Source organism: Artibeus jamaicensis, unplaced genomic scaffold, assembly GCF_021234435.1.
Source record: "Artibeus jamaicensis isolate MK-2021 breed Jamaican fruit bat unplaced genomic scaffold, CSHL_Jam_final scaffold_916, whole genome shotgun sequence".
Taxonomy (NCBI): Eukaryota; Metazoa; Chordata; class Mammalia; order Chiroptera; family Phyllostomidae; genus Artibeus; species Artibeus jamaicensis.
Window position 1 is genome coordinate 16,602,109 of NW_026522059.1, and position 12,243 is coordinate 16,614,351.

At 38.5% G+C, this 12,243-nt stretch overlaps 1 protein-coding gene across 6 annotated transcripts in view; it reads left to right on the forward strand.

The window, feature by feature from the left end:
* TRPS1 (transcriptional repressor GATA binding 1) overlaps positions 1–12,243 on the forward strand; it is a 232,882-nt gene that overhangs the window by 51,338 nt on the left and 169,301 nt on the right. For all 6 annotated transcript variants that reach the window (XM_037154144.2, XM_037154143.2, XM_037154145.2 and 3 more), the window contains one exon: positions 5,237–6,369. In XM_037154144.2, the coding sequence (XP_037010039.2) occupies positions 5,237–6,369 (1,133 nt within the window). The remainder of the gene's footprint in view (positions 1–5,236; positions 6,370–12,243) is intronic.

The following is a 12,243-nucleotide window of genomic DNA, read 5'->3' on the forward strand; positions in this document are numbered from 1 at the left end:
TACCCTCCTAATTGTCTCCGTTGCTATCAGTTATGGTACTTGAAAATGAACCACATCTGAGAAAGAGTTTGTGTTTAGTTAAACGACTCTTTTTGTTCCATTGAACAAAAGTACATATGCTAAAGTGTCATTTTAAGAGTTCTGAGGATTTAAAAAAGTCTCTTCCTGTGACATATTCTTTTAGATATTATTCTTACTACTTTGTTCCATATTATTAGGAGGAAGCCCATAAATTGAGGTGAAGTATAAACCCTTTATATTTTTAACTTCTACGCTGAAACATTTTTGTGGACAGACATATATATGTGAATTATAAATGAAAGCCATGGAACATACCACATGGAAGGAATAGTGTTTAAAAGCCGAAGGGTAAAATAGAATAAACACCATCATGTCCTCAGTCAGTGAAAAACAATTTAAAATCTGTCCTTTTTTGTGCTTTACCAGGTATGTTGAGTGTTTCTCTATAACTTTAATTCACAAGCAAATGGCTTTACAGTCATTTGTTTGTGGCTGAAAGATAGATTTTGTTCTTTTTTTTTCAAAGCAGCCCTATGTGTCAGGTTGGGTAAGTAATAATGGAACTATGAATTGCTATGGCTTCCTTATCCCAGGTAACTCAGGGGCCACAGTGAGAAATTTCTCTGCATGCTCACATTTCCCACAATAAGTTCATTCATTCATCTGGAATGTATTGAGCCCCTGCTTACTTGCAAAGGTATAGAAAATACCATTGCTTCTGTCCAAAAAGGAGTATAAACAGAAGTATGAGCTTAGTAACACAGCATATAACTTTCTCATTTACAGCTGAGAATACGAGGAGTGCCAAGCTTATGACTCTGTCACCGACTGGCTTTCCTGCTCCCACCCGTTCAGTCTTTTCATCCCACTGGCAGGATAAATTCAATTAGTTTATTTTATTCATTAATAATCCTGTTTATGTGATTAGGACTGTAGAGTGTGCTGTCTACTAGTGTATTCACGAGTCACATGTGGCCATTTAAATTTCAGTTAATTAAAACTAAATTAATAAAAATTTTGTAAAACTACTTAAATTTAAAGATCAGTTCCTTAGTTGCATTGGCTCTATTTCAGGTACTCAATAGCCATCTGTGGCCGGTGGCTACCCTAGGCAGGCTAAGCTGCAGAACATTTCTCTCATCTCGGGAAGTTCTGTTGGGAAGTTCAGCTCTGCCCTCGAGTTTGCAAATCCCTTTCACACTCCTTTCCTCACCTGCCCCTCACAACCACCCTAATAATAATGGGCAAGGCCTACAGTGTCAATTATATCCATGAATTGTATCTATGAGGATACCGAGGTGTCAGGATATTCAATAATGAATCTTCCCATAGAATTTCCATATAGTACCTCCTTTGGGAGCACACAAAGGCAAGTAAAGATAAATGTAAATGAATAAGGATTTTATCTACGATGTTTGATCTTGAACTATGAGTAATCTAAAGGCAGAGGTATGGCATAGCTTGTTTAGGTTTGTAATCTGATATTTGTCACAGAGAGAACACAAGTTAAACATTCAGTAGTTACTTAGCTACTGACTGTATGAATGAATAGTTGTAGTGTTTGGTTCAAACAGAATTTATAGTTAAATAGAAATTTTAAAATGTGGCTAAGGGGCTACTGAATTAATGGGTTACAATTAAAGTTCTGGTTAGCAAAAGAAAGAAGATGGAAACTTATCATCTCTATTTTGCTTGAGATCTTTTTTTTTAGTATAGTCATACCTAGGGATCGATCGGATTTTTTGTTTGTTTTTTGTTTTTTTACTTCTTGCTGTGTTTAACCATTGGAAAAGTTTGAGATAATTTTTTAAAGATTTTATTTATTTATCTTTAGAGAGAAGGGAAAGGAGGGAGAAAATGTGGGAGAGAAATATTGATGTAAGAGAGGAACATTGATTGGTTGCCTCTCATACATGCCCAACCTGGGACTGAATCCACAACTCTGGCGTGTGCCCTGACCAGGAATCGAACCGGCAGTCTTTCCCTTCATGGAATGATGCCCAACTGACTGAGCCAGAATGGTCAGGGCTGAGATAATTCTTCATGCAGGCACCATTTCGTGGCAATAATGTTCACTAAACTCTAACAGTGCACATTTATCTTGCATGGCTATTCTTGCTGTGTACTTGTGTTTAACCTAGAAAAGAACTGCTTTAAATTAACATTTGTGAGTCATGACAATCAAACGAAGATGGTCAATAGTCTTGGTACTGTCTCCTAAAATTGTAAACCATGTTTTATTTTAGAAGGGTGTTTAAATGATATACATCAGTTATATTTCATTGTGACCTAAGTGTATAGCTCCTACAGACTGTAAAAATTGCCACAAGATAGCATTCAGATCTATTTTTCAAAGGAAAAAGAAACAGAACACTGAATAATTATGTTTTCTAAAGTCAGCTTTATAATGTGAAGTGTATAATTCTAATACTGTATTAGCGTTTAGTAATATAAATACTAATGTGTTGTACTAGTATCTATGGAGGTAAACCAGTAACCTACAGAAGTGTCAGTACTGTTGTCTTGCCATCAGAGGAGGTCCTTGTGTGTTTATTCATTTGCTTCAGTGTTTTGGGAAGAAGAGTCAGTAGTATGAAGGCATTCTTCAGCATAGAATATATAACCATTCAAAACATCCTAAATAATGGAGTTGGCTGATTTTCCCTAGGTGAAAACACGACGTTTAGACATATAGATACCACCAACTTAAAAGATTTAATGTACCATATTTTTTGGACCATAAGACACACCAAGGTTTTAGAAGAGGAAAATAGGAAAAAAAATTGAAGTAAAAAATGTGGTTTTAAAAAAATGTGTCTTATAGTCTGAAAAATACAGTAGCTATCATAGTAGCTTAGATTATCCTAAACCAAAATACCTTACTGGCAGGTCATATATATTTTTTTTAGCTAGATGGCCAAATGGCCTTTCTTTTGTGGGTTTTATATCTGATAGTCATTCTTAGCCTGGATTTTCTGATTCTTAAAGTTTCTATCCAACGAATACAGCAAAGGATGTTGTGATGCTTAGTAATAACTTGTATTTCACTTCAAATTCACATTTTTGTAATTCCTTAACACCATTTATGCTCTCTGTTCATCCTTTGTGTGTAGACATGGAACATGAGTCTTGAAAATTGCAAAACAAAGGCATCGTGATGATGCGTTGTGGTTTTTCAAGAATCCCGGGTCTACAAGCGGAAGTTGACAATATTTCATACTTGGAAGCTCGGCAACTCTGAAGCAATGTGGTGGCTAACACAAGCAAATTTCATATCTAGATTTTGTACACTCGCTTTTCTGGGCTTAGATTACAGGAGAATGGGATAGTTTAGAATTTGCTTCTTTTGCTTCATATTGAAGCCCAGGAGCAAAGTACCTGGGTTAATGGCATCCCCTTTTTATGCTTTGGTTGTGAAAACAAGGTTTCTCCTCACCTCCAGTGAATTGAGGGACACATGGAGGGATTTTGCAATGTAGTAATAAGCACTCCATTTCGGTGCAAAGTTTAGTTGCTTGAGTCACCGAAGTGCTGGGTCGGAGTGATGAATAGACTATCTCCTCCTGTGGTCTGGTTCTGCCATTTCTCATACCGCAGCTTGTCAGGTGCCCCCTGGATGGGTACCCCATTCTTCCCCTTCCGGTTAGATGATGCTCTGCTGTTGACAGATTGAAATCTGTGCACTTGCCGTGGTGATACAGACATTTGTGAAAAGCGAAACATCGTCACCCTTCCCATGAAGGCTGTGGGGGACTTTCATAAATTACTATCTTAATGGACAGAGTAAATGTTGAGCTGTTTTGTGTGTTCGTGCACATTTCCTAGAACTTTAATACTGAAAATAAATTCACAGGCTGCACTGATTGAAAAGCTAGTGGGCAGAGAGGTTAAGTCATGGGATCCAGGTCACAGGTCGCTGTCTGTGTGGAGGGATGGACTTCAGTCTCAGTCCTGTATGGTGGAGGCACAAACGTATTGCTTGATGTGTGAAAGGAATATTGTTTGCATATTAAGTAGAGCCTTTTAAATGATTTTGAGATGCTGGAGACTTTTCTCATGGACTGATTTGGATATGAGCAGTGATCACACATGTCATTTTTGAGCAGCTGTTGAAGACGGCAGAACATGATTATGCTACGTGCTTCATCTATGACATCTGGTTGCTGGGCAAAAAAAATTCTCTGATAGTTGGAAGACACACTTTCGCTCTCCTTGGAGTATTTCAGTCAGAGACTCGATATGAAGCCAGACGTGGTGGCTGGTTGGTGGTGGCACTTGGTTAAGCTGTGCAGTGAGGTGCAAACTGGGGAGAGCGTAAGGACTTTATGGAAAGTGCCCTTTGAAGGCCTTTGTTGCCTTGATGACTGTACAGTCTCCTGATTTCTGGTAGAACCCTGAGCTGTGGCATTTTTTTATGGTAGAGTAATTTGTATTTTGGCCTTTGGACATCCCATGACCCACTCTCCGGAGGGACCAGGTCTTTGCTCTGAGACAGAGCCTCACCCCAGTAACTGTTATATTTTCTTCTTTCCATTTGTCCTGTGTTGAGAAACCTTTTAAACATTTGCATCAGCCTTCCTTCACTGAGACTTTAAGTCCACTGCATTCATTTCATTTTTAATCTAACGGCTCATGCACAGGCTTTAACTATAAGCCATTTTTATCATGTCTGCATTGTTATGTTACCTCCAAAATAAACTTCATCTTTGCCTGCAGTCTCATTGCTGTAGAAACTGAACAGAGGATTTCCTTGGAGAAGTTCAGCATTGAGGAATCTCTGAGCAACTGCTTTGGTTTTGACAGCCATCCTTAGCTTTGTCAGAAGAAATCCCACATGGTTTGGATGCTTCTGCAAGCGCTGGATTAGGAAGAGGCAGTAGTAAAAATCTACTCTGTTGAAAATTGTTTTCTTAGCTTTTTTTTCTTTCTAAAAAGCATATGTTATTAAATCCTTTCAATTACTTAACAGTCCTTTTATTTCTTACCTTCTTCTGATATCATGGCCAAAATGTTTAGCATAATGAGCCTCTCATTGAGTAGCTATTGAATAATGAAGAGTGAATTTACTTGGCTCTGATTATTCAAGTGATTTCCTAATAAGCACAAGTACTGTTGTATTTTTTGATGTGTAATACTTGCCAGTGTCCCCTCCTCCCTCCTACAGAGACCATTGAATTAATGAAACTTAGAGTAACATCCATCTGTTCTATACCAGGTCACTTCAGGTGGAACGTTCATCGGCATTGGACGGAAAACACCAGATTGCCAAGGAAACACCAAGTACTTCCGCTGTAAATTCTGCAATTTCACGTACATGGGCAACTCATCAACTGAACTAGAACAACATTTTCTTCAGACTCACCCGAACAAAATAAAAGCTCCTCTCCCCTCCTCTGAGGGTGCAAAACCTTCAGAGAAAAACTCCAACAAATCCATCCCTGCACTCCGATCCAGTGACTCTGGAGACTTGGGCAAGTGGCAGGACAAGATCACGGTCAAGGCAGGCGACGACACTCCGGTTGGCTACTCAGTGCCCATCAAGCCCCTTGATTCCTCCAGGCAAAATGGTACAGAGGCCACCAGTTACTACTGGTGTAAATTTTGTAGTTTCAGCTGTGAGTCATCTAGCTCACTTAAACTGCTAGAACATTATGGCAAGCAGCACGGAGGAGTGCAGTCCGGCAGCCTTAATCCAGAATTGAACGACAAGCTTTCCCGGGGCTCTGTCATTAATCAGAATGATCTGGCCAAAGGCACAGAAGGGGAGCCAATGACCAAGGCAGAGAAGGGCTCTAGCGGCACGAAAAAGAAAGACTTCTCCAGCAAGGGGGCAGAGGATAATGTGGTGACCAGCTACAACTGTCAGTTCTGCGACTTTAGATATTCCAAAAGCCATGGCCCCGACGTCATTGTTGTGGGGCCGCTTCTCCGTCATTATCAACAGCTCCATAACATTCATAAGTGTACCATTAAGCACTGTCCATTCTGTCCCAGAGGCCTTTGCAGCCCAGAAAAGCACCTTGGAGAAATCACTTACCCGTTCGCTTGTAGAAAAAGTAATTGTTCCCACTGTGCGCTCTTGCTTTTGCACTTGTCTCCTGGGGCGGCCGGAAGCTCAAGGGTCAAACACCAGTGCCACCAGTGCAACTTCTCCACCCCTGATGTGGACGTGCTCCTCTTCCATTACGAGAGCGTGCATGAGTCCCAGGCATCGGATGTCAAGCAGGAAGCCAACCACCTGCCAGGATCATCAGATGGGCAGCCGTCAGTCAAGGAAAGCAAAGAACACTCATGTACCAAATGTGATTTCATTACCCAGGTGGAAGAAGAGATTTCCCGACACTACAGGTAAGCCATGGGGTGGGGAGGGCACATCAGGAAATTGATAGGGCCCTGCCTGGCTAGCTCTGGTGGTTAGAGCATTGTCCTGTACACCTATATTGTGGGTTCAGTCCCATCATGGCACATACAAGAATCAACCAATGAATGCAAAAATAAGCAGGATGATAAATCAGTGATTCTCTCTCTCTTTCTCTATGTGTATGTATATGTATTTCTCTAAAATCAATCTATAAATTAAAAAAATAAATTGATAGAAACAAAGGCTGATCCAAAAGTAGTTGGGAATGATTGTGGTGACCTGAGGGAATTATAGGACAAGATCATGTAAAAGATCACTTGTAAAACTGCAGATTATGTATTTATAGAGGTGATAACCACAGATCTTAACTGGACGACCTGTTTGAGACCATTTACTCTTCTGTTTCTTACCTGTTTTATACCACTTAGTGTATTGTAAAGTCTGCAGTGATGCTGATAACACCAATGAGTTCACTGATAGACGACAGTTCATTTATTTGTCCTTGCTAAGTTTGGCCCCGTAGTTCATCATTTTGATGGAGCCACGCCTGAATGAAAAGTATCTCTATAATTTCTTCAGTTCTTTATTTCAACTGGGAGACAGTCCATTTGAGAACATGTTGCTCATTCTTTTGAATGAAACTGGCCATCCTTTGAGCTTTAAAAACTTGAGCAACAACCTTGTTTTGCATGCAAATAGTAACCTGAAGGTGAGGATTCTGTAATTGGTATAACTTGGATATCTGGAATCCTGCTCCTCTGAGCATAACGCTGCTTAAGTTATTTCAGATTTGTAAACAGAGAGAGAGGGTGTGTCAGAGTTTCCTTCTACTTTCCCTCTGTTCTCTTTGTAAATGTTCATTTTCCCAGTTAATCTTTATGTTTTCTAGGGATGAATTTAGGATACATATCTTTATTTCATTTATGTATTCATCTCTTAACTAATTAATTCCAAAAACATACATGATGCCCACTGATAATGGAGAAAAAATAAGACAAACATAGTGCCTTTATGGAACTTACAGTTTAGTAGGAGATCTTACCAGATCGTAAGAGTGTACGGTGTCATAAAGATGAAGCAGAGACCACTGTGTTAGAGTATAATGATAACATAGCCCAACAGGGTAGATTAGGAAATGCCTGTCTGAGGAAGGAGCATTTACATTGAGACCTGGTTATAAGTAGGAATTACTACTTCACCAAAATCCTGGTGGTACAGTGTGTTCAGATAATAACTTAGCATGTATTAGATGCTTTTCTGTTATTATTCCTCCAAATGTCAAAGTAAAGAGCTTTATTTATGATTTTAAGTGCTTTTCCATACATAGACTCGATATCCTAATTTAAAATTTTTCACATCCCAAGATTTTAAACAGTTCTCCCCTTGTTTTTAAAAGTCATGTGTTCATACTAATGTGTGCATGTTTTCTCAGTCACACTCAGCAACAAAGCAGTTTGTGTCCAACAATGGGCTAATAATGCTAAATGCTAATTCGAAGGGCATCCTAATGTTGTTCACAGTGAATCTAAATGCTCAGAAAACACTTCCCTAAGATTGACACTGTTTAATTTATAAGGTCAGCCCTAGGAAAAGACACAGTCCTGCAATCAAATATGTTCACACTTGGCAGTGAGTGTTTCTGGCTTCTCCGATGGTAGCTGCGTGTTAATTTATTTCCGAGGCTAGCAGACATTAGCTCTCTCCCAAGCTTTACCAGCGTGTGTATTGTGCATGCACATTTATTAGGTGATGTAAGAAGTTTCACATGTGCACGCACGTTCCTCGGATGTGAAAATCAGAGAATCCATCCTTTTTACGGAGTAGGAGGCTTTCTTCAATCAGGACAAATCAGCCTCAGTGAGCACCCGCAACACAACAATACATCCAGATAGCAGATCACCTGGATGAGTCGCTTTTTCTCAAGGAAGCTGAGGCCATTGCTCAAAAACCCGTCTGAAAAAATAGGGCACTTTTGTGAAACAAAAGTAATCCCGAGAAATACAACAGTGAATAAAATGTGACCGAATAATCTCAGAGTTTACTCAGTATTTATTAAGGAAAGTACGTTTCTGAGCAAAGAGACTCGTCTTGTCTTGTTTCCTGCCTCTGCGCCAGGATGGCCGATAGGTTCTCATGAATATCTGTAAGTGAAATCCCCATGAGATGTGCCTTCACCCTAGTTTGACTAAGCTGAGATCTCCATGGTAAGTTACAGTTTAATCTTTGGCTACTAAATGGTCTTGGGATCCTTCTAAGGACATACATTCTAAACACACTGATGTTTGCGCATTTGAAATGTAAGTCAAGGTCTCAGTATTTTATTAGATAAAACATTGAACAGCACTTCTCCCTGGGCATTAAAATTATTCTTAAAACCTGATGGAGTTTGTGTGGTCCTAGATTCTTTTTTTTTAAAAATATTTTATTTATTTATTTTTCGAGAGAGGGGAAGGGAAGGAGAAAGAGTGGGAGAGAAATATCAATGTATGGTTGCCTCTCATGCATCCCCTGCTGGGAACTGGCCTGCAACCCAGGCATGTGCCCTGACTGGGAATCAAACCTCGATACTCTGGTTCTCAGGCCCGCGCTCAATCCACTGAGCTATGCCAGCCAGGGCTCCTAGATTCTTTAAGTTGCCAGGCAGTTTATCTAGGATCTTTTGGTGAATTCATGCAGAAGTATTTGAAAGTCTGACAATTTCAGGGGTCCCAGCCAGTGAGGACCACAGGGGTGTGAAAGGAAATAGTCAGGAGGGTGTCGGAAACTTGATCTGCCATCAAACCATTTTCCCCAAATAGTTCATTTTGAAGATAGCATAAAGGGACGAGTTTACTATACCACAATGATCTCTTTTTAGTTAAATGTATGTTTATTCATAGTATTTATGTTGGGAAACTTCCTCCCTCATTCTGTTGCACCGTGGAATATTCTAGGCCTTTGAGTGTTTACATACATGACTGACAGTGCAGTAAAAAGGTGGTATAAGCCGAGAAATGTACAATATGTGAAATCATGTAGCTAGAAAGTAACTGTAGGGGAGAATTTTCAACAACTGAGGAACAGGGGAGTTGATTTTGAGCTACGAGTGGAAAAACCTCAGTGGGGATTGCATGGGCATTTTCCCGAAGAACCGAGTTTAACCTGGGTTGAACTGCAAACAGCCTGTCGGTAACTGGAACTCAGTCAGTTTTCTTAGTGTTTCATGTTTACTTATGATACCCCAGCTCACACCATGACTGAGTTATTACGTTCTACTCATGCATTTGTATCTCAGACTCCTTTTTATTTTAGTATTTAATTAAACAGTGTACCTATTGTCTAATTGGCTACTATTTGTGTCATCAAAATTTTCAGTGCCATAACTTCTGCTTCTGGTGTAAGAGGCCTCTCTCCTTACAAAACAACTATGACTAGATAAAACATACTTTTTAATGCGTTGCTACACTTCCACGAGTGAAGGAAAAATTCTGAAGCCTTTCTCTTCTCCCTCCACCAAGAGTAAATCAACTACAGACTGGAGGGCATGAAGGAGATGCAGGACGTGAGGTTCCACTGAGGGCAGATGCCGGTCCGGGCGCTGCCTTTGGTCAGCAGTGGTCTCCTGGAGTCGCTGCGCAGAATCGAATTTTACTTTTACCTTGAAGGTGGCTGACCTGATTCCCTATCTGTGCCTTCCTTTGACTTCTGTCGGAAGTAAACACGAATTTGTATACAGCAGTGTACTTCAATTTCCACTCCACGGTGTCCACGGCCAGGCCCAAGATAAACCTCGTCGGAGCTCACTGTTACACAGAGTCTCTGTGTGGACAGGGTTGTGAACCACGATATCTGAAATTAGTATGAAATGCAACTACTAGCTTTAGATTCTCAGCAACTTCACATACAGTAGTTTTCAGTCATACGATAACAGTAGGTGTTTAAAATGAAAATTAAACTTACAGATTGATGAAGTTATATGAGGCTATAAGTGAATATTTATAAAGGAGCAACTGCTGCTTTTTAATTGAACACAGAGTTGTTAAAACTGAGGACCTATGGATTGGTTAAATAACAGATTAGCAGATGATTGAGAGCAAATATGTTAGTCAGAGGTTAAATCGAAAGACATTAGCTAGAATATTTAAGAGGCAGGAAGGGGTGGAAAGTATCAAAAGCAGCTCTAACATGCATCTGATTAGAGCCCTAGAATAAACTAATGTAGTGAATGGAAGATAGGTTGTGGGTTTGATCCTTGATCAGGGCACATACTGGAGGCATCCAGTAGATATTCCTCTCTTACATCCATGTTTTTCTCTCTCTATATATAAAAAATAAAATAAAATTCAACTATAATCTGTTTACAGGATACATACTCAAAACATAAGGCTATGGAGTTTGAAAGAAAAAATAGACTTGAGTTATTAGAGCTGAGTTATTAGCAAATATAAAGCAAATATAAAGCAAATATAAAGGAAAATTGAGGTAACTTTATTAATGTCATGCAGTTTAGACTGTAAGACAGGAGGCATGTGGGAAGAGTCGTTACGTAATGGTAAGATATTTAGTTCTTCAAATAAATGTAAATAAGTATATACATGGAGTAAAAATTGATACACAGCTACAGTCAAAGTATGACCAACCATATCACAGTGGTAAATTTTTAAAAACCTTTCTTATTAAAACTTGAACAGAAATAATTTTTCAATATATGAAGACTTGAACAATAAATTAACAATCTTGATTTAATAAAAAATATTAATTCTGCCCTCAACAATTAGAGAATAAACATGCTTTTCAAGCAAATATAAAACACTTAGAAAAACTGACACATATGAAGCAAAAAAAAAATCAGATTTCAGAAAAACAACATCAGAGAATATATGTCCTTTGGCTCAGTGCATTTAAGTTAGACCTCAATAACAAAACTGTAGAGATACATGAACTTGCAGAAGGCAAACACTTAACTCAAGGAGAAATGGGCCACTTTATTAACCTCACAAAGCAGCAATATTAAGAGAAACAATATTATAAGAGGTAAAAATGCTCAGATATATTTACGAAGTGAATCTGACAAATTGTGGCAATATAAGATGCTCATATTCCCAACTTTTCACAAGAAGTTAAATTATTTGTAGAGTTTTCATATAGTAGAGTATTTTGCGCTAGTAAATAATAGCTGAATACAAGCTAGATGAGTCATGTAAGCATGATTTTGGCTGACTAAAGACAAATTGAAGAAAACTTTGCAGCCAGATACCATTTTACAATATTTAAGAAAGTTTGAACACTAACAAAACAAACTATATATATATGTATATATTCATATTTATATTCCTAGCTATGTCATAACATTCATTTTCATTTTATACATATATTGAACTATATCATAAATATTTTTACCTCTATATCATCTCTGTCTATACATACACATACGTACCCACAGGGTGGGGCAAAGATAGGTTTACAGTTTTGAGTACATGAAACAGTTTCTTCTTATTATTATTTATTAATTATTGTATTATTTCCATACGAACAACTATAAATCTACTTGTGCCCCACCCTGGATGTGTGTACCTGTATACTACATATTTCCATACATAGCAACAGTGACTTATTTATTTAGTATCATATTTTATTGTTCTATGATTACGTTCCAGTTTTTACTTTTTTGTAAACCTAGATATAAATATATATAAAACATATTTATATCTAAACAAAATGTAGGTATGTTTGATTGACATTATATGATACAGTTGTAAAATGAAAATGAGGAGTCGGTTCTCATGAACACACATGTCCAATAAACAGTGAGTAGATGCTCAGCCTCCCTTATTAACGAGGTGCAGGTAGAAGAATGTAAAGGGGGGATCAGTGGTCATGGA